Source organism: Oncorhynchus kisutch, unplaced genomic scaffold (assembly GCF_002021735.2).
Source record: "Oncorhynchus kisutch isolate 150728-3 unplaced genomic scaffold, Okis_V2 scaffold3988, whole genome shotgun sequence".
NCBI lineage: Eukaryota > Metazoa > Chordata > Actinopteri > Salmoniformes > Salmonidae > Oncorhynchus > Oncorhynchus kisutch.
This window is the reverse complement of record NW_022265933.1, coordinates 1-22,544: the sequence shown is the minus strand read 5'-3', so window position 1 is coordinate 22,544 and position 22,544 is coordinate 1. Positions and strand designations below refer to the sequence as shown.

General features: G+C 47.8%; 1 protein-coding gene across 1 annotated transcript; it reads left to right on the top strand.

Moving 5' to 3' along the window:
* The first annotated feature begins 2,976 nt into the window (after positions 1-2,976).
* LOC109883099 (probable E3 ubiquitin-protein ligase makorin-1) lies at positions 2,977-22,319 on the top strand. The gene is made up of 3 exons (XM_031821529.1): positions 2,977-3,142; positions 4,100-4,234; positions 21,902-22,319. The coding sequence occupies exons 1-3, from the start codon at positions 3,075-3,077 to the stop codon at positions 22,143-22,145; spliced, it is 447 nt and encodes a 148-aa protein (XP_031677389.1). The 5' UTR covers positions 2,977-3,074; the 3' UTR covers positions 22,146-22,319.
* Positions 22,320-22,544: the final 225 nt, after the last annotated feature.

Sequence of the window (22,544 nt, the reverse complement as noted above, 5' to 3'; positions counted from 1 at the left end):
TTACTTTGTGTAAATTCTGATATGAAAGGGTGATTTACGCAATCGATGTAAAAAATATATTTCTATTTTTTGTTTCACTAGACAAGTCGTTTAAGAGCAAATTCTTATTTACAATGACAGCCTACCCCGGCCAAGCCCTCCGCTTACCCGGACGACGCTAGGCCAATTGGCGTCACCCTATGGGACGATCATAGACGGTTGTAATGTGCCTTAGACCGCTGCACTCCTCAGGATGTGATGTTGCATTTGCATAACAGCATATCTGTTCTGTCAGTTTATTATGACCTCATAATGTGAATCAAAGATTTTTACAACTGACCCAAGATATGCCAGCCTGTCGTTTCCGATGGGAACAAATTAGTCATAGTGGGCGGAAGAAGCAAGTAGGGAGCAGATCCTAGCTAGCTAGATCCTATTGGTGCATTCATTATTTGCATATTTCCGTTAGGGGACGCCTACGCTCCTAAACAACAAAACATTTTACAACTTGTTTTACAAGGGTAAAATCAACAATAATTCGTCCACCCTGTTTGTAACAAATTCTAGTTTTGGAAACAGAAGACTGTATTGAGATCAAATTATTCATAGATGAGAATTTGGCTACTCCTACCCCGGACAACAGCACTGCACCCCCAACAGCAACTCGCCCAAGCCTTCCCCATTTCTCCTTCTCCCAAATCCATTCAGCTGATGTTCTGAAAGAGCTGCAAAATCTGGACCCCTACAAATCAGCCGGGCTAGACAATCTGGACCCTTTCTTTCTAAAATTATCTGCCGAAATTGTTGCCACCCCTATTACTAGCCTGTTCAACCTCTCTTTCGTGTCGTCTGAGATTCCCAAAGATTGGAAAGCAGCTGCGGTCATCCCCCTCTTCAAAGGGGGGGACACTCTTGACCCAAACTGCTACAGACCTATATCTACCCTACCGTGCCTTTCTAAGGTCTTCGAAAGCCAAGTCAACAAACAGATTACCGACCATTTCGAATCTCACCATACCTTCTCTGCTATGCAATCTGGTTTCAGAGCTGGTCATGGGTGCACCTCAGCCACGCTCAAGGTCCTAAACGATATCTTAACCGCCATTGATAAGAAACATTACTGTGCAGCCGTATTCATTGATCTGGCCAAGGCTTTCGACTCTGTCAATGACCACATCCTCATCGGCAGACTCGACAGCCTTGGTTTCTCAAATGATTGCCTCGCCTGGTTCACCAACTACTTCTCTGATAGAGTTCACTGTGTCAAATCGGAGGATCTGCTGTCCGGACCTCTGGCAGTCTCTATGGGGGTGCCACAGGGTTCAATTCTTGGACCGACTCTCTTCTCTGTATACATCAATGAGGTCGCTCTTGCTGCTGGTGAGTCCCTGATCCACCTCTACGCAGACGACACCATTCTGTATACTTCCGGCCCTTCTTTGGACACTGTGTTAACAACCCTCCAGGCAAGCTTCAATGCCATACAACTCTCCTTCCGTGGCCTCCAATTGCTCTTAAATACAAGTAAAACTAAATGCATGCTCTTCAACCGATCGCTACCTGCACCTACCCGCCTGTCCAACATCACTACTCTGGACGGCTCTGACTTAGAATACGTGGACAACTACAAATACTTAGGTGTCTGGTTAGACTGTAAACTCTCCTTCCAGACCCATATCAAACATCTCCAATCCAAAGTTAAATCTAGAATTGGCTTCCTATTTCGCAACAAAGCATCCTTCACTCATGCTGCCAAACATACCCTTATAAAACTGACCATCCTACCAATCCTCGACTTTGGCGATGTCATTTACAAAATAGCATCCAATACCCTACTCAACAAATTGGATGCAGTCTATCACAGTGCAATCCGTTTTATCACCAAAGCCCCATATACTACCCACCATTGCGACCTGTACGCTCTCGTTGGCTGGCCCTCGCTTCATACTCGTCGCCAAACCCACTGGCTCCATGTCATCTACAAGACCCTGCTAGGTAAAGTCCCCCCTTATCTCAGCTCGCTGGTCACCATAGCATCTCCCACCTGTAGCACACGCTCCAGCAGGTATATCTCTCTAGTCACCCCCAAAACCAGTTCTTTCTTTGGCCGCCTCTCCTTCCAGTTCTCTGCTGCCAATGACTGGAACGAACTACAAAAATCTCTGAAACCGGAAACACTTATCTCCCTCACTAGCTTTAAGCACCAACTGTCAGAGCAGCTCACAGATTACTGCACCTGTACATAGCCCACCTATAATTTAGCCCAAACAACTACCTCTTTCCCAACTGTATTTAATTAATTAATTAATTTTGCTCCTTTGCACCCCATTATTTTTATTTCTACTTTGCACATTCTTCCATTGCAAAACTACCATTCCAGTGTTTTACTTGCTATATTGTATTTACTTTGCCACCATGGCCTTTTTTGCCTTTACCTCCCTTCTCACCTCATTTGCTCACATTGTATATAGACTTGTTTATACTGCATTATTGACTGTATGTCTGTTTTACTCCATGTGTAACTCTGTGTCGTTGTATCTGTCGAACTGCTTTGCTTTATCTTGGCCAGGTCGCAATTGTAAATGAGAACTTGTTCTCAACTTGCCTACCTGGTTAAATAAAGGTAAAATAAATAAATAAATAAATAAATAAATGTGCATAATCTCGGCCAGAATTAATCGCCCTTGATCTTCTCCAATGACGTCCACAGGGCTTCTTCTCATCCCCATATTTGACCCAACCGGATGCTTCACATTTATACATCCGGTAAAATATCTGGCTCATTGTTCTATCTGTGTTCAGATAATTTGATTGATTTGCCTGAAATATCCTGCTGCTCTGGCGTGCCCTCTGACGGTAGGTCGGTGCATGGGCTTCATTACAGGTCACATGCAGAGAAACAGTAGCAGCGTCGATTTTCCGAAGATCCCCGATTCGGAGCTCGACTTTCCGGAAGATCCGGGTACTGGGCTTCATTACGTTACAGGTCACATGAAGAGAAACAGCAGCAGCGTCGATTTTCCGAAGATTCCCGATTCGGAGCTCGACTTTCCGGGAAGATCCGGGTACTGGGCTTCAACCTCAACATAACAGCAATGGCGGAGGCAGCAGCTACAGCGGCTCCAGCAATACCAGGAGCCTGGACCAAACACGTCACCTGCAGGTAACGACAAGACCCGGGAATCAATTTAGCACCACTATGTTGATGTTGCCCATGGTTTGTAACCAAAACGCCGGGGGTTTTGGCCGTTTGTTAAGCGACTTTATAACGCCGTCTTTTGTGCTCCGGTAGCAAGCCCAGCTGTGTTTTGTTGTGATACAGGCAGCCGATGGTAAAACTGGTTCGTCCTGCAGTTGAGACATTATTAACTAGAGAGATATTCCCCCATACGATTCAAAGTGATACACAGTAACATCCGCAATGGCAACACAAAAGGAAAACGCATGGAGACCCAGCGGCAAACAGACACTGAATTCAATATAATTAAAATCATAAAATGGTTTAATATGATAATATTTATCAGCCAAACACTGAAATGATTCCGGGGGGGGGATGTGTAAATATGGTTGGATATTTCGCAGAGCTCTCATTCCTCGACCAAAGCTAAAATGCGGTAGAGACAACCAGCTAACTAGCTAGAATTATATAAGTCAGTGTTTTACTGTGTTAGCTAATGTTAATTACACTCTGAACGTGGTCACCAACGCCAGTTCTGTAATAGTGCTACTGTGTTTACTAGCTATCCACTGGTCTTTTAATTCCGCTGGATATTAGTTGTAGTTACACCAATGGAGTATTGAGTCAAAGCTCCTGAAATATTGGTATCATTTAGGCCTTTATTTTGTCGCAAGTGATAAAAAAAATAATAATATTGATAAACAGGAAGAATTGTTTCTAGTCTTCATATTCCCACAGTAACGTTTTACAACGAGCATCATCGTTTGGTTCAAAAGCTACATTCAGGCAGTTTGTTTGAACACCTCTGTTGTAATCGATGTGAAATAACTTTAGCAGACATTTTTCTATTTTGTCTTTCCATTTCGCAGGTATTTCAACAGAGCAGATTTCAAATCATTTGTGTGATTTTTGTTTTGTTTTTTGTCTTTGGTTTCTTCTCAGGTATTTCATGCATGGGCTTTGCAAAGAAGGCATCAACTGTCGATATTCTCATGATCTCAACACCAGTCAACCAGCTGCAGCTATGATTTGCAAGTTCTTTCAGAAAGGAAACTGTGTGTTCGGCGACCGGTGCAGGTAAACCTTATTTAAAGTTTAATATGTTCCTTGTGGGTGGTGGGCCGTAGCAAGCTGCCTTGTAGGTGGTGGGCCGTAGCACGCTGCCTTGTAGGTGGTGGGCCGTAGCAAGCTGCCTTGGAGGTGGTGGGCCGTAGCACGCTGCCTTGTAGGTGGTGGGCCGTAGCAAGCTGCCTTGTAGGTGGTGGGCCATAGCAAGCTGTCTTGTAGGTGGTGGGCCGTAGCAAGCTGCCTTGTAGGTGGTGGGCCGTAGCAAGCTGCCTTGTAGGTGGTGGGCCGTAGCACGCTGCCTTGTAGGTGGTGGGCCGTAGCAAGCTGCCTTGTAGGTGGTGGGCCGTAGCAAGCTGCCTTGTAGGTGGTGGGCCGTAGCAAGCTGCCTTGTAGGTGGTGGGCCGTAGCACGCTGCCTTGTAGGTGGTGGGCCGTAGCACGCTGCCTTGTAGGTGGTGGGCCGTAGCAAGCTGCCTTGTAGGTGGTGGGCCGTAGCACGCTGCCTTGTAGGTGGTGGGCCGTAGCACGCTGCCTTGTAGGTGGTGGGCCGTAGCACGCTGCCTTGTAGGTGGTGGGCCGTATCAAGCTGCCTTGGAGGTGGTGGGCCGTAGCAAGCTTCCTTGTAGGTGGTGGGCCGTAGCACGCTGCCTTGGAGGTGGTGGGCTGTAGCACGCTGCCTTGGAGGTGGTGGGCCGCAGAAAGCTGCCTTGGAGGTGGTGGGCCGTAGCACGCTGCCTTGTAGGTGGTGGGCCGTGGCAAGCTGCCTTGGAGGTGGTGGGCTATAGCACGCTGCCTTGGAGGTGGTGGGCCGCAGAAAGCTGCCTTGGAGGTGGTGGGCCGTAGCACGCTGCCTTGTAGGTGGTGGGCCGTAGCAAGCTGCCTTGTAGGTGGTGGGCCGTAGCAAGCTGCCTTGGAGGTGGTGGGCCGCAGAAAGCTGCCTTGGAGGTGGTGGGCCGCAGCAAGCTGCCTTGGAGGTGGTGGGCCGCAGCAAGCTGCCTTGGAGGTGGTGGGCCGCAGAAAGCTGCCTTGGAGGTGGTGGGCCGCAGAAAGCTGCCTTGGAGGTGGTGGGCCGCAGAAAGCTGCCTTGGAGGTGGTGGGCCGCAGAAAGCTGCCTTGGAGGTGGTGGGCCGCAGAAAGCTGCCTTGGAGGTGGTGGGCCGCAGAAAGCTGCCTTGGAGGTGGTGGGCCACAGCAAGCTGCCTTGGAGGTGGTGGGCTATAGCATGCTATCTGCTTTAGTTTTTGAGATTATAGAACTCTGCCAAGTTGTGCTGAGAGATTTGGTGCTTTTTGACGTCGGGTTCAGATATTTACATGAAATATAATTATAAAATAATGGCGTTAGAATTATATTAGAGCTTTTTAATGGAAATTCCAAAGCCCAAAATAGTGAACATTCAATTGCCAAAACATTACAAATATTCCATTGTCTCTAAGTTCCACATTGGGAAGACGTCAATGAAATTATAAATATTTCAGTTTTGTATATTACTTAGTTGTCTTTTAATGACTTATTTTTCCTTAAAGTAGCCTGATCACCTCATCTCTGTTCAGGCAGTAGCAGCCAGCCAGGCCGTCTAACTTTGTCCTGCCCACACTGCACTGTCTGTAGTCTGTACTCATTCTACTTAGCTAGCCTGCCCACACTGTACTGTCTGTAGTCTGTACTCATTCTACTTAGCTAGCCTGCCCACACTGTACTGTCTGTAGTCTGTACTCATTCTACTTAGCTAGCCTGTCCACACTGTACTGCCTGTAGTCTGTACTCATTCTACTTAGCTAGCCTGCCCACACTGCACTGTCTGTAGTCTGTACTCATTCTACTTAGCTAGCCTGCCCACACTGTACTGTCTGTACTCATTCTACTTAGCTAGCCTGTTCACACTGTACAGTCTGTAGTCTGTACTCATTCTACTTAGCTAGCCTGCCCACACTGTACTGCCTGTAGTCTGTACTCATTCTACTTAGCTAGCCTGCCCACACTGTACTGCCTGTAGTCTGTACTCATTCTACTTAGCTAGCCTTCCCACACTGCACTGTCTGTAGTCTGTACTCATTCTACTTAGCTAGCCTGCCCACACTGCACTGTCTGTAGTCTGTACTCATTCTACTTAGCTAGCCTGCCCACACTGCACTGTCTGTAGTCTACTCATTCTACTTAGCTAGCCTGCCCACACTGCACTGTCTGTAGTCTACTCATTCTACTTAGCTAGCCTGCCCACACTGCACTGTCTGTAGTCTGTACTCATTCTACTTAGCTAGCCTGCCCACACTGGACTGTCTGTAGTCTGTACTCATTCTACTTAGCTAGCCTGCCCACACTGTACTGTCTGTAGTCTGTACTCATTCTACTTAGCTAGCCTGCCCACACTGTACTGTCTGTAGTCTGTACTCATTCTACTTAGCTAGCCTGCCCACACTGTACTGTCTGTAGTCTGTACTCATTCTACTTAGCTAGCCTGCCCACACTGCACTGTCTGTAGTCTGTACTCATTCTACTTAGCTAGCCTGCCCACACTGTACTGTCTGTAGTCTGTACTCATTCTACTTAGCTAGCCTGTCCACACTGTACTGTCTGTACTCATTCTACTTAGCTAGCCTGCCCACACTGCACTGTCTGTAGTCTGTACTCATTCTACTTAGCTAGCCTGTCCACACTGTACTGTCTGTAGTCTGTACTCATTCTACTTAGCTAGCCTGCCCACACTGTACTGTCTGTAGTCTGTACTCATTTTACTTAGCTAGCCTGCCCACACTGTACTGCCTGTAGTCTGTACTCATTCTACTTAGCTAGCCTGCCCACACTGCACTGTCTGTAGTCTGTACTCATTCTACTTAGCTAGCCTGCCCACACTGTACTGTCTGTACTCATTCTACTTAGCTAGCCTGTCCACACTGTACTGTCTGTACTCATTCTACTTAGCTAGCCTGTCCACACTGTACTGTCTGTACTCATTCTACTTAGCTAGCCTGCCCACACTGCACTGTCTGTAGTCTGTACTCATTCTACTTAGCTAGCCTGCCCACACTGTACTGTCTGTAGTCTGTACTCATTCTACTTAGCTAGCCTGCCCACACTGCACTGTCTGTAGTCTGTACTCATTCTACTTAGCTAGCCTGTCCACACTGCACTGTCTGTACTCATTCTACTTAGCTAGCCTGTCCACACTGTACTGTCTGTAGTCTGTACTCATTCTACTTAGCTAGCCTGCCCACACTGCACTGTCTGTAGTCTGTACTCATTCTACTTAGCTAGCCTGCCCACACTGTACTGCCTGTAGTCGGTACTCATTCTACTTAGCTAGCCTGCCCAAGTATGGCTGCAGAGTTGTCTGAAAATCATTTTACTAGTTCTTCATAGTAGATCAGTTATATTTTCACAAAGTGTCCCTGTCGTTGTTGTGTAAGTTTCTCTCTCATGTGCTCTGAGTGTATCTAGCCCAACGTAGCAGGTGTAGAAAGTGTATCCCGTCCAAAGATCTGTAAATAATGATGAGATGCTCATGTCCCCTGGCCCTAACAATGGCAGTCATTGTCCCAAAGGCAGGAAGGCAAGCTGACAAGCTTAGATCCAAAATAAGCCCATAGAAAGTCATTATTTTGCCAAGAGTAAAACCTCTCGCTTCGCCTCTTTCTCTCTGATCACTCTCTGAGTCGGGAAAAAAAAATGGAGCAATGAATTATGGTCATTGTAGGTAATTAACACATTTCTGCGCTGAACTAGGTTGGATATTTGCTTAATGAAAACTACCACTTCCTACATCGTTCCTAACTTGATTTCCCGGATTTTTCTCAAATGATTTGATTTCTCTCTGGAGAAACTGCGTGTTGGGCTCACAAACACCAGAACGAAATGGAATTCAAGTCATTGAATCAATGTCGGTCAATTTGTTTAAAAAAAATAAAAAAGAATGAAAACGTCATGTTGGTTAACCACTCAGCACTACTGTGGAGGGAGGAGCTTGTTTTGACATTTTGTGTATATTTATTTATTCTGAACACATTTCTGTTTGGCAAAGTCCATTTTTGCAAATTATTTCAAAGTACTTAAGTTCGCTAGCTGGACAGGCAAACGCCGCGGAGTACTAAACTTTAAACCAATCAGAACTTGTGTACTTTCCATGGTACTACGTCTACCAATCACGGAAGGTGGTATCGAGGTCTTGGATGGCAGGGAGCTCTGTCCCAGTGATGTACTGGGCTGTATGCACTACCCTCTGACACCGCCTGGTATAGAGGTCCTGGGTGGCAGGGAGCTCTGCCCCAGTGATGTACTGGGCTGTATACACTACCCTCTGACACCGCCTGGTATAGAGGTCCTGGATGGCAGGAAGCTCGGTCCCAGTGATGTACTGGGCTGTATACACTACCCTCTGACACCGCCTGGTATAGAGGTCCTGGGTGGCAGGGAGCTCTGCCCCAGTGATGTACTGGGCTGTATACACTACCCTCTGACACCGCGCCTTGCGGTCGGATGCCAAGAATTATATAGACCGTTCGTATTGCATTCTGCATACTTCAAGTGCACTCAAACAGATATCTTATTTCAGTCTTTGGGAGCTTCAGTTAACACACTGACAGCCGATCAAAGGCTGTGTTTACATCTTAGATGCAGGCCGTAGGATACAGAATGTTTAGTATTGACTGAGACGGCAGTAGGATACAGAATGTTTAGTATTGACTGAGACGGCAGTAGGATACAGAATGTTTAGTATTGACTGAGACGGCAGTAGGATACAGAATGTTTAGTATTGACTGAGACGGCAGTAGGATACAGTATGTTTAGTATTGACGGCAGTAGGATACACTATGTTTAGTATTGACTGAGACGGCAGTATGTTTAGTATTGACGGAGACGGCAGTAGGATACAATATGTTTTAGTATTGACGGAGACAGCAGTAGGATACAGTATGTTTAGTATTGACGGCAGTAGGATACAGTATGTTTTAGTATTGACTGAGACTGGTCAGTCAGCTTTTCTTCTGAGAACAGTTAGCAGGCTATATAGTGGAATTCTCTTCCCGGGGAATCATCTGACACCTAAGAACGCAACGCCACGAAACGCCACAGCGGTTTCCTAATGTCAACATGTTATTCACGTTGCTTGCACGCGCACACACACCCATACGGGGGATCAGCCAGGCTAGAGATCATTAAGGGCCCTAGTAATGGGACAACATCTGCCGTCATATCAGCCTATATTGCCCTGATGGAGACATGGATTACCCAGAGCGCACTGCGCCTCCAGCTGCTGTTTCTTCATCTGACTATGTCATGGCGGTTTTGGCACAGGGCTACTCATTTCTCCTAAGTGGAGATTCTCTCACCTGTCCATCTCCTCCTCATTTTAAATGCCATCACTGTCACTTGTCCTCTGAAGCTTGACATTATCTATCGCCCCCCTGAGGGGTATCCCAGGAAGCCATATAGAGCTACTTAGAAAACCTTCCCAGCTTCAGTGACCTTCACATTCCAGGCCAGGATCCATCCGTACTACGACAGTTACCTTCACGTTCCAGGTCAGGCTTCACCCGTACTACGACAGTTACCTTCACGTTCCAGGTCAGGCTCCATCCGTACTACGACAGTTACCTTCACGTTCCAGGTCAGGCTTCATCCGTACTACGACAGTTACCTTCACGTTCCAGGTCAGGCTTCATCCGTACTACGACAGTTACCTTCACGTTCCAGGTCAGGCTTCATCCGTACTACGACAGTTACCTTCACGTTCCAGGTCAGGCTTCATCCGTACTACGACAGTTACCTTCACGTTCCAGGTCAGGCTTCATCCGTACTACGACAGTTACCTTCACGTTCCAGGTCAGGCTTCATCCGTACTACGACAGTTACCTTCACGTTCCAGGTCAGGCTCCATCCGTACTACGACAGTGACCTTCACGTTCCAGGTCAGGCTCCATCCGTACTACGACAGTTACCTTCACGTTCCAGGTCAGGCTCCATCCGTACTACGACAGTTACCTTCACGTTCCAGGTCAGGCTCCATCCGTACTACGACAGTTACCTTCACGTTCCAGGTCAGGCTCCATCCGTACTACGACGGCCTGCCGCTAAACTCTCCCAGCAGGCTTGTAACTACGTCCATGTGGCACGTGGCGAGTCGAACGCCAAACGATGCTGAGACAGCCAATCCATGGGTGGGTGGCACGTTTTTCATTTGTGCCGAAAGTAAAAAGTTATTGTTAATTCAGCAGGCTATGGTGTGAGGCAGGCTATGGTGTGAGGCAGGCTATGGTGTGAGGCAGGCTATGGTGTGAGGCAGGCTATGGTGTGAGGCAGGCTATGGTGTGAGGCAGGCTATGGTGTGAGGCAGGCTATGGTGTGAGGCAGGCTATGGTGTGAGGCAGGCTATGGTGTGAGGCAGGCTATGGTGTGAGGCAGGCTATGGTGTGAATCAGGCTATGGTGTGAGGCAGGCTATGGTGTGAAGCAGGCTATGGTGTGAAGCAGGCTATGGTGTGAAGCAGGCTATGGTGTGAAGCAGGCTATGGTGTGAAGCGGGCTCTTAGAAGTGGCATCTTTATTGTCGGTACTGCTATCTTTGGTGTGCTTATCTTATCCATGTACAAGCGCTTCTTTTCCTACACCTTTTCCGATATTAAGTCATGCAAAAGTGTTAGATTGCATGAAGTTTTAAAATGTGTTCTGTCATTACAAAATGTGTGATGTTATATATTAATGATGTTATATATTAAAAAAAATTTTATCAGTCATCTTCCTCAAATTAAGGGGATGCAATCTTGCAATCTTTGCAAGCGGGAGGTAATCAGATTTGAATTGGTCCTCAACTCGCGGGTCAGTCATTTTATTCAGGGTAAGTGGAGTTAGCCGTGTGTTAACCTGCCCCAGAGCAGGTTAGATCTGAAGAATACGTTTCTATGGCAACGCTAAAAGTTAAGACACTTTCGGATGACCGGTTATCCTGAGTTGAACTCCGTTGCCTCGCTAACTCCTCAAACCTGCTTCGTAGGATACCCCTCTGGTGCTCTTGCCGAGTTCCTCAATGAGCTTGACATCTTGATGAGCTCATTTCCTGACGATGGCTCACCACTGGCGGCAGTGTAGCCTAGTGGTTAGACCGTTGGACTTAACATTATCTGAGTATTGAGTTCAAACCCCCGAGCTGACAAGGTACAAATCTGTCGTTCTGCCCCTGAACAGGCAGTTAACCCACTGTTCCTAGGCCGTCATTGAAAATAAGAATTTGTTCTTAACTGACTTGCCTGGTTAAATAAAGGTTAAATCAAAATAAAACTCATCGTACTTGGTAACTTCAACCCTTCCGACGGCTGACTTCAATTCATTTCCTTCCCCCGCTTTCTTTCCAGTCCTTTCCTCTTTGACGTCACCCTTTCCCAGTCACCTCCCAGTCACCTCCCAGTCACCTCCCACTCACAAGGCCGGCAATACACTCTTGACCTCATCTTCACTAGAGGCTGATCGCCTGCTAATCTCACTGCAACCCCCCTCCGATATGTCTGATCACCACTACTTTGTCTCCTTTCCATCTCTCCCCCAGCCACTACCCATTCAGACCCATATGGTCATGCAATGCCACATTCTTCGCCCTCTCTCTCTATCCCACTACTCTCTCCTTTTCTCTCCTATACTCTCTTCCTTCTGCTAAATGCTTCTCCCTCTTGTCTCCTGACTCTGACTCTTCGGCCCTACTCTTCTTTGTTAGACTCTCTGTCCCCTTTCTTCCTGGCCCGACCACCGGCTGAGTGACTCACTGCGCGCAGCTGAGCGGAAATGGTGGAAAATTGACCTTCTGGAGGGCCTATCATCCTTCCACTCTACTTTCTCCTCCTCTGTTTACGCTGCTAAAGCTGCTTTTTATCACTCTACATTTCAAGCTTCTTCCTTCAACCCTGAAACTCTTCTCCACTTTCTCCTCCCTCTCTGTGGAGGACTTTGTCAACCACTTTGAAAAAAAATGGTTGACAACATCCGCTCCTCATTCACTCAGCCTGCTGAGTCCAGTGGTCCTACTCACATAGATCTCCCCTCAAGAAACCAACACTCGTCAGGACAGTGGGATAAATGTGACGTGTTGTCTCACCTAACTATCTGGAGATGAATGTACTGACTATGACTGAGATATGTGGTTGACCCATCTAGCTATCTGGAGATGAATGCACTGACTAGGACTGGTCCACCTAGCTATCTGGAGATGAATGTACTGACTGACTGGTCCACCTAGCTACCTGGAGATGAATGCACTGACTGTGACTGGTCCACCTAGCTATCTGAAGGTGAATGTACTGACTATGACTGGTCCACCTAGCTATCTGGAGATGAATGCACTGACTATGACTGGTCCACCTAGCTATCTGAAGGTGAACGCACTGACTATGACTGGTCCACCTAGCTATCTGAAGGTGAATGCACTGACTATGACTGGTCCACCTAGCTATCTGAAGGTGAATGCACTGACTATGACTGGTCCACCTAGCTATCTGGAGGTGAATGCACTGACTATGACTGGTCCACCTAGCTATCTGAAGGTGAATGCACTGACTATGACTGGTCCACCTAGCTATCTGAAGGTGAATGTACTGACTATGACTGGTCCACCTAGCTATCTGGAGATGAATGTACTGACTATGACTGGTCCACCTAGCTATCTGGAGATGAATGCACTGACTATGACTGGTCCACCCTAGCTATCTGGAGATGAATGTACTGACTAGGACTGGTCCACATAGCTATCTGGGGATGAATGTATTGACTAGGACTGAGATATGTGGTTGTCTCACCTAGCTATCTGGAGATGAATGCACTGACTATGACTGGTCCACCTAGCTATCTGGAGATGAATGTACTGACTATGACTGGTCCACCTAGCTACCTGGAGATGAATGCACTGACTGTGACTGGTCCACCTAGCTATCTGAAGGTGAATGTACTGACTATGACTGGTCCACCTAGCTATCTGGAGATGAATGCACTGACTATGACTGGTCCACCTAGCTATCTGAAGGTGAACGCACTGACTATGACTGGTCCACCTAGCTATCTGAAGGTGAATGCACTGACTATGACTGGTCCACCTAGCTATCTGAAGGTGAATGCACTGACTATGACTGGTCCACCTAGCTATCTGGAGGTGAATGCACTGACTATGACTGGTCCACCTAGCTATCTGAAGGTGAATGCACTGACTATGACTGGTCCACCTAGCTATCTGAAGGTGAATGTACTGACTATGACTGGTCCACCTAGCTATCTGGAGATGAATGTACTGACTATGACTGGTCCACCTAGCTATCTGGAGATGAATGCACTGACTATGACTGGTCCACCCTAGCTATCTGGAGATGAATGCACTGACTAGGACTGGTCCACCTAGCTATCTGGAGATGAATGTACTGACTATGACTGAGATATGTGGCTGTCCCACCTAGCTATCTGAAGATGAATGTACTGACTATGACTGTGATATGTGGTTGTCCCACCTAGCTATCTGGAGATGAATGCACTGACTATGACTGGTCCACCTAGCTATCTGAAGGTGAATGTACTGACTATGACTGGTCCACCTAGCTATCTGAAGGTGAATGTACTGACTATGACTGGTCCACCTAGCTATCTGAAGGTGAATGTACTGACTATGACTGGTCCACCTAGCTATCTGAAGGTGAATGTACTGACTATGACTGGTCCACCTAGCTATCTGAAGGTGAATGTACTGACTATGACTGGTCCACCTAGCTATCTGAAGGTGAATGTACTGACTATGACTGGTCCACCTAGCTATCTGAAGGTGAATGTACTGACTATGACTGGTCCACCTAGCTATCTGAAGGTGAATGTACTGACTATGACTGGTCCACCTAGCTATCTGAAGGTGAATGTACTGACTATGACTGGTCCACCTAGCTATCTGAAGGTGAATGTACTGACTATGACTGGTCCACCTAGCTATCTGAAGGTGAATGTACTGACTATGACTGTGCTTCTCCACCTGCATTGCTTGCTGTTTGGGGTTTTAGGCTGGGTTTCTGTACAGCACTTTGAGATATCAGCTGATGTACGAAGGGCTATATAAATAAATTTGATTTGATTTGACTGGTCCACCTAGCTATCTGAAGGTGAATGTACTGACTATGACTGGTCCACCTAGCTATCTGAAGGTGAATGTACTGACTATGACTGGTCCACCTAGCTATCTGAAGGTGAATGTACTGACTATGACTGGTCCACCTAGCTATCTGGAGGTGAATGTACTGACTATGACTGGTCCACCTAGCTATCTGGAGGTGAATGTACTGACTATGACTGGTCCACCTAGCTATCTGGAGGTGAATGTACTGACTATGACTGGTCCACCTAGCTATCTGGAGATGAATGTACTGACTAGGACTGGTCCACATAGCTATCTGGGGATGAATGTATTGACTAGGACTGAGATATGTGGTTGTCTCACCTAGCTATCTGGAGATGAATGTACTGACTAGGACTGGTCCACCTCGCTATCTGAAGATGAATGTACTGACTATGACTGTGATATGTGGTTGTCCCACCAAGCTATCTGGAGATGAATGTACTGACTATGACTGGTCCACCTAGCTATCTGAAGGTGAACGTACTGACTATGACTGGTCCACCTAGCTATCTGAAGGTGAATGTACTGACTGGAAGCCTCTCTAGATAAGAGGGATGACTAAAATGTAAAACATTAGCCTGGTCCCAGATGTTTGAGGTCTTGCCAACTCCTATGGTTTGTCGTTACAATGACCGTTGGAGTGGGCAGGATTGTCCAAACCGACCAGGCTAGCTAGGTCAACATGACAATTACCCAACAACTCAAAAACACTCCATCAAATCAAACACCCATATTTACATTGTGTTCTGAGGAAGTCAGACTGCCCTACAATGTCTCTTACTGTGTAAATAATCTTGGGTTGTAATTCTATGCGGCGTTGTTGTGTTACTCCTAGGAATGTTTGCCCAAGCAAGGCCTTTCCTGGTGTTATCTGTTTTAAAAACAAAATGGCAGGCTTGGAAATGGGATTGAGACTGAAATGGCGCAGAGTAAACATGTTTAATTGTGCCGAGTTGAGATACTCCTTTGAGTAATCGTATGTATTATGTCAAGTGAGTTTTGTAATGGGCTAGCAGGTACGAGTAACATTTTTAAATGGACTACTATTTGCATATATATATTTTTTAAACAATAGGCTAAATCAATGATATCCAGGAGCCACGATGCTGTCAAGTGTGGGAGTCCTAGCCTACGTCACATCCTAAGAAATCTCACTGAAAACTCATTCCCACCACAGTTGTTTGTAGACTTCTCATTGAGTCTTTAAACCAGAACACGAGTTCAACCAGTTCATTCAGACAGCGTCTCTCTCCTATTGGTCTGCTTTTAGCAGCATCCCCATAGTTACCATCCCATAGTTACCACTGCTAGCATTCTCCCAGGTCAACTGTCTGTTTTAGGGAATTGTCTGTGTCCCCAAAAAGGCTCCCTTTTCCCCTATTAAGTGCACTACTTTTGACCCAGGGTCCTTATCAAATGTAGTGCACTATATCGGGATTAAGGGTGCTATTTGGGATGCACTCAATTTGCTTTTGTTAGCCGTCTAGCCTAGATGGTAATAACAGGATTTACATAGGCTGCTATGTATGGACTGACTCTGTGAGCATTTACCTTCTAGCCTTCCCACTGAGACGGCTTAGACCAGAACCGGTGTGGCATTGACCTGTTGTTATGTAACTAGACCCACTGAGATGGTTTAGACCAGAACCGGTGTGGCATTGACCTGTTGTTATGTAACTAGACCCACTGAGACGGCTTAGACCAGAACCGGTGTGGCATTGACTGTTGTTATGTAACTAGACCCACTGAGACGGCTTAGACCAGAACCGGTGTGGCATTGACCTGTTGTTATGTAACTAGACCCCCTGAGACGGCTTAGACCAGAAACCGGTGTGGCATTTACCTTCTAGCCTTCCCCCTGAGACGGCTTAGACCAGAACCGGTGTAGCATTTACCTTCTAGCCTTCCCCTGAGACGGCTTAGACCAGAACCGGTGTAGCATTGACCTGTTTGTTATGTAACTAGACCCCCTGAGACGGCTTAGACCAGAACCGGTGTGGCATTTACCTTCTAGCCTTCCCCTGAGACGGCTTAGACCAGACCGGTGTGGCATTTACCTTCTAAGCCTTCCCCCTGAGACGGCTTAGACCAGAACCGGTGTAGCATTGACCTGTTGTTATGTAACTAGACCCCCTGAGACTGCTTAGACCAGAACCGGTGTAGCATTGACCTGTTGTTGTTATGTAACTAGACACACTGAGAGGACTTAGACAAGAACCGGTGTAGCATTTACCTTCTAGCCTTCCCCCTGAGACGGCTTAGACCAGAACCGGTGTAGCATTTACCTTCTAGCCTTCCCCCTGAGACGGCTTAGACCAGAACCGGTGTGGCATTGACCTGTTGTTGTTATGTAACTAGACCCACTGAGACGGCTTAGACCAGAACCGGTGTGGCATTGACCTGTTGTTGTTATGTAACTAGACCCACTGAGACGGCTTAGACCAGAACCGGTGTGGCATTGACCTGTTGTTGTTATGTAACTAGACCCACTGAGACTGCTTAGACCAGAACCGGTGTGGCATTGACCTGTTGTTGTTATGTAACTAGACCCACTGAGACGGCTTAGACCAGAACCGGTGTGGCATTGGACCTGTTGTTATGTAACTAGACCCACTGAGACGGCTTAGACCAGAACCGGTGTGGCATTGACCTGTTGTTATGTAACTAGACCCACTGAGACGGCTTAGACCAGAACCGGTGTGGCATTGACCTGTTGTTATGTAACTAGACCCACTGAGACGGCTTAGACCAGAACCGGTGTGGCATTGTGCTGCTGCTGTTGGTATGTGAAGGAACATTACTCCGCCAGTCGGTCCATATGATGGGGGTGTTGGGGATGTATCAGCCCTCATTATTCCATATGGGGGCTAGAGGAGGGAGGAAGAAGAGGGAGGGAGGAAGGGGAGGGGGGTGGAGGGAGGGAAGAAGTGGAAGGGGGGTTTAGGAGGGAGGAAAGAAGAGGGGTTTAGGGAGGGGAAGGAAGGAAGGAGAGGGGAGTGGAGGGAGGGAAGGGAAGGAGAGGGGTAGTGGAGGGAGTAATAGGAATAGGGGTAGTGGAGGGAGGAAGTAGGAGAGGGGGTAAGTGAAGGGAGGAGGAGGAGAGGGGTAGTGGAGGAGGAAGGAAGGAGAAGGGGTAGTGGGCGGGAGGAAGGAAGGAGAGGGGTAGTGGAGGGAGGAAGGAAGGAGAGGGGTAGTGGAGGGAGGAAGGAAGGAGAGGGGTAGTGGAGGGAGGAAGGAAGGAGAGGGGTAGTGGAGGGAGGAAGGAAGGAGAGGGGTAGTGGAGGGAGGAAGGAAGGAGAGGGGTAGTGGAGGGAGGAAGGAAGGAGAGGGGTAGTGGAGGGAGGAAGGAAGGAGAGGGGTAGTGGAGGGAGGAAGGAAGGAGAGGGGTAGTGGAGGGAGGAAGGAAGGAGAGGGGTAGTGGAGGGAGGAAGGAAGGAGAGGGGTAGTGGAGGGAGGAAGGAAGGAGAGGGGTAGTGGAGGGAGGAAGGAAGGAGAGGGGTAGTGGAGGGAGGAAGGAAGGAGAGGGGTAGTGGAGGGAGGAGGAGGAAGGAGAGGGGTAGTGGAGGGAGGAAGGAAGGAGAGGGGTAGTGGAGGGAGGAAGGAAGGAGAGGGGTAGTGGAGGGAGGAAGGAAGGAGAGGGGTAGTGGAGGGAGGAAGGAAGGAGAGGGGTAGTGGAGGGAGGAAGGAAGGAGAGGGGTAGTGGAGGAAGGAAGGAAGGAGAGGGGTAGTGGAGGGAGGAAGGAAGGAAGGAAGGAAGGAAGGAGAGGGGTAGTGGAGGGAGGAAGGAAGGAAGGAAGGAAGGAGAGGGGTAGTGGAGGGAGGAAGGAAGGAAGGAAGGAAGGAAGGAGGAGAGGGGTAGTGGAGGGAGGAAGGAAGGAAGGAAGGAAGGAGAGGGGTAGTGGAGGGAGGAAGGAAGGAAGGAAGGAAGGAAGGAGAGGGGGTAGTGGAGGGAGGAAGGAAGGAAGGAAGGAAGGAAGGAGAGGGGTAGTGGAGGGAGGAAGGAAGGAAGGAAGGAGGAGAGGGGTAGTGGAGGGAGGAAGGAAGGGAAGGAAGGAAGGAGGAGAGGGGTAGTAGTGGAGGGAGGAAGGAAGGAAGGAAGGAAGGAGAGGGGTAGTGGAGGGAGGAAGGAAGGAAGGAAGGAAGGAAGGAGAGGGGTAGTGGAGGGAGGAAGGAAGGAAGGAAGGAGAGGGGTAGTGGAGGGAGGAAGGAAGGAAGGAAGGAAGGAAGGAGAGGGGTAGTGGAGGGAGGAAGGAAGGAAGGAAGGAGAGGGGTAGTGGAGGGAGGAAGGAAGGAAGGAAGGAGAGGGGTAGTGGAGGGAGGGAGGAAGGAAGGAAGGAAGGAAGGAGGGAGGGAGGAAGGAAGGAAGGAAGGAAGGAGAGGGGTAGTGGAGGGAGGAAGGAAGGAAGGAAGGAAGGAGAGGGGTAGTGGAGGGAGGGAAGGAAGGAAGGAAGGAAGGAGAGGGGTAGTGGAGGGAGGAAGGAAGGAGAGGGGTAGTGGAGGAAGGAAGGAAGGAAGGAGAGGGGTAGTGGAGGAAGGAAGGAAGGAGAGGGGTAGTGGAGGGAGGAAGGAAGGAAGGAAGGAGAGGGGTAGTGAAGGAAGGAGAGGGGTAGTGGAGGGAGGGAGGGAGGAAGGAAGGAAGGAGAGGGGTAGTGGAGGGAGGAAGGAAGGAAGGAAGAGAGGGGTAGTGGAGGGAGGAAGGAAGGAGAGGGGTAGTGGAGGGAGGAAGGAAGGACGGAAGGAAGGAGGGGGGTAGTGGAGGGAGGAAGGAAGGAGAGGGGTAATGAAGGAAGGAAGGAAGGAAGGAAGGAAGGAAGGAAGGAAGGAAGGAAGGAGAGGTGTAGTGGAGGGAGGGAGGAAGGAAGGAGGAGAGGGGTAGTGGAGGAAGGAAGGAAGGAGAGGGGTAGTGGAGGGAGGGAGGAAGGAGGAAGAAGAGGGGGTAATGAAGGGTCTGTACAGTGGTCTGTACACTCTGTTTTTAATGTTGACATCTTGACACTTCCTTCATAGCAGTGGTCTGTACTCTCTCTCTTTTTAATGTTGACATCTTGACACTTCCTTCATAGCAGTGGTCTGTACACTCTCTGTTTTTAATGTTGACATCTGAAAACATGCTAGTCTGAGAACATGTTATGTAAACGTTAGTTATAGTCTACACAGATGTATATAGGATCCCAACTGAGTAGTATAGTGTGTCGACTGTTACTATATTTATAGGGGACAATGCACACGAATCAATTTTACAATAATATAACATCCATGTAAGTGTGCCCGGGGTTAGCCAAAAGCTAATTAGCATCCGTAGTCCCTGGGCAGGTAAGGGCCTTTACACAGCCACAATACAACATACCATTACATCCAATAATATATCATTCTAACGACATCAACAACAACAAGAGTCGTCCTACGTATGAGGAACCACAGCACAGGTTTGGATTGATGTTGAGCTATGTTTTCAATATAACAACAAACACAATAATCAATGCAGCTTCTCAAGTCCATGGGCATCGCATTCTACATATTGTAGCTCTAACAGAGAATACCCATGTTTACCGTGTGGAAAAGGGACAAGGCGATCCCCTCTAGTTACTGCCCTTGTATTCCTGGTGGGGCTTTCCTTCAGCATGATATACTGGCATAGAGGTGGAGGGGGCAACACCATGCAGGATCTAGAAGACGAGGGCTTTCCTTCAGCGTGCAGGATCTAAAAGACAAGGGCTTTCCTTCAGCGTGCAGGATCTAGAAGACGAGGGCTTTCCTTCAGCGTGCAGGATCTACAAGACAAGGGCTTTCCTTCAGAGTGCAGGATCTAGAAGACAAGGGCTTTCCTTCAGCGTGATATAGAGGTGGAGGGGGCAACACCATGCAGGATCTAAAAAGACGAGGGCTATTCCATCAGCGTGATATAGAGGTGGAGGGGGCAACACCATGCAGGATCTAAAAGACAAGGGCTTTCGTTCAGCAATGCAGGATTCTAAAAGACAAGGGCTTTCGTTCAGCGTGATATACCGGCATAGAGGTGGAGGGGGCAACACCATGCAGGATCTAAAAGACAAGGGCTTTCGTTCAGCGTGATATACCGGCATAGAGGTGGAGGGGCAAAAACCATGCAGGATCTTAAAGAGGCTTTCATCTAAGTCTATATACTGCTTATTAAAGCTATCCAGACATATATCAATTATGTTTGTAAATGTTATGACAATAGTGGTAACTGTTTTTGGTTTGTGATCAAAATCTGAAGTGTTTTGTTTCTGTAGAGTGATTCAATTGGTTGTCACATGCTGGTCACAAGCAGAAACATCACAGCAGGCCGAGGAGCCAAGAGAGGAAGGAAAGGCCTTTTTATTCGAACCTAAAGTTGGATAATCCGTAACCGTGTTGACCACCACCTTCGTCACATGTTTCTTACAAGTCGGAGTCCAAAAGGACGGCGAGAGAAGTTAGACTTTCAGGTTCTTCCCCCATCTCAACCAGAACGTCCGGTCTTGTCGATTTTTATTAAAAGGCGGTTAAGAATTAGTCATCCATTTTTTATATATTTTTTAGAAACATGTACCATAGCTTTAGTTAACTTGTTAACAACTAGTTTTTTTTTTGTGTACAGAACTACGCACATACTGTATCGTCCATGGATCTGCATGTTAAGAACAAATTCTTATTTACAATGACGGCCTACCTACCTTGTCAGCTCGGGGGATTCGATCTAGCAACCTTTCGGTTACTAGACCAACCTGCCGCCCCTATATACCGGTGTGTAGACTACTACTACATTGATGCTAGTCATTTAGCAGACGCTCTTATCCAATTTACAGTAGAGGGCTTTACATTATCATACTGGCCCCCCACCGTGGGAACCGAACCCACAACCCTGGCATTGCAAGCGCTATGCTCTTCCAACTGAGCTACACGGGACCACCTCCTCTGTTGGGATTCTATATAGCTGTGTGTAGACTAGTACTCTGTTGGGATTCTATATAGCTGTGTGTAGACGAGTCCCCTGTTGGGATTCTACACACAGGTGTATAGACTACTTTGAGCATAGAGTAGCAGTCTACACAGGTATATAGAATCCCAATGTAGTAATAGTTATAACATTGGGGTCCCAAAGGGTCAATATTAGGCCCCCTTCTGTTTACCATCTATATATGATCTCCCAACAAGTTAACTAGTTATATTTTAATATTTTGTATTTATTTCAAATGTATGTCAATAGTGAAAGGTTCTGAGGGAGCTACGGTGAAGCTTTGTCTTCAATTAAAAGTTGTTTGTAAAGATGAGTTCAGTTCCCTGCAAGAGAACCTTAACATTGAATCATTTTAATTATTATTTTCTCTCGTCTTTTCTCTGCCTCTGACCTGTTCATTTGCTCTCTGACCTCCCTTTCTCCCACTTCTCCCACTTCTTCCCTCTCTCCCACTTCTTCCCTCTCTCCCACTTCTCCCTCTCTCCCCCTTCTCCCTCTCTCTCCCTTCTCCCTCCTCTCCTCTTCTCTCCCTTCTCCCTCCCTTCTCCCTCCCTCCCCCCTTCTCTCTCTCTCTCTCTCTCTCTCTCTCCAGGTTTGAACACTCTAAAGAAGAAGTGCCTGGGCCCAAGCTGTTGCTGCCACCCCCTGCCTCCGCCCTTCTCACTCCTACGTCCCTCGCCGCCAGCGCTCCAGCCCCCGTTCCCAGTGGATCGGCGGGTGGTGAGTCGGCAGACGGCCCAGAGAACCCTCATGGATCAGGCGCAGGGGACTGGGTTATGGCGGCAGAGTTTGTACCAGGCCAGCCATACTATTGTGGAAGGGGTAAGTGTGTCTAGGAACCTTGTGACAGAGCCTACTTGTACATAATTACACATTATTATTCTTATTGAAATGATTAAGTTAATGTGCCTTAACATGTAACACGTACCGATAGCAAGGTGCAGCCTGTCTGGTCCAGTCATTCAACGCGGTGATCTTTACCACGTCGTGATTGTTGTCACACTGGCTGGTCCTCATTCAGGACCCAGGCCTGCTAAAGCTTCTCTTAACCCCAGAGCCATGTTGTCTCAATGTGATCAATTAATCGTGCAGCCCTACTGGCTTCTACAAGGTGTCGAAAGCGTTCCACAGGGATGCTGGTCCATGTTGACTCCAATGCTTTCCCACAGTTGTGTCAAGTTGGCTGGATGTCCTTTGGGTGGTGGACCGTTCTTGACACACATGGGAAACTGTTG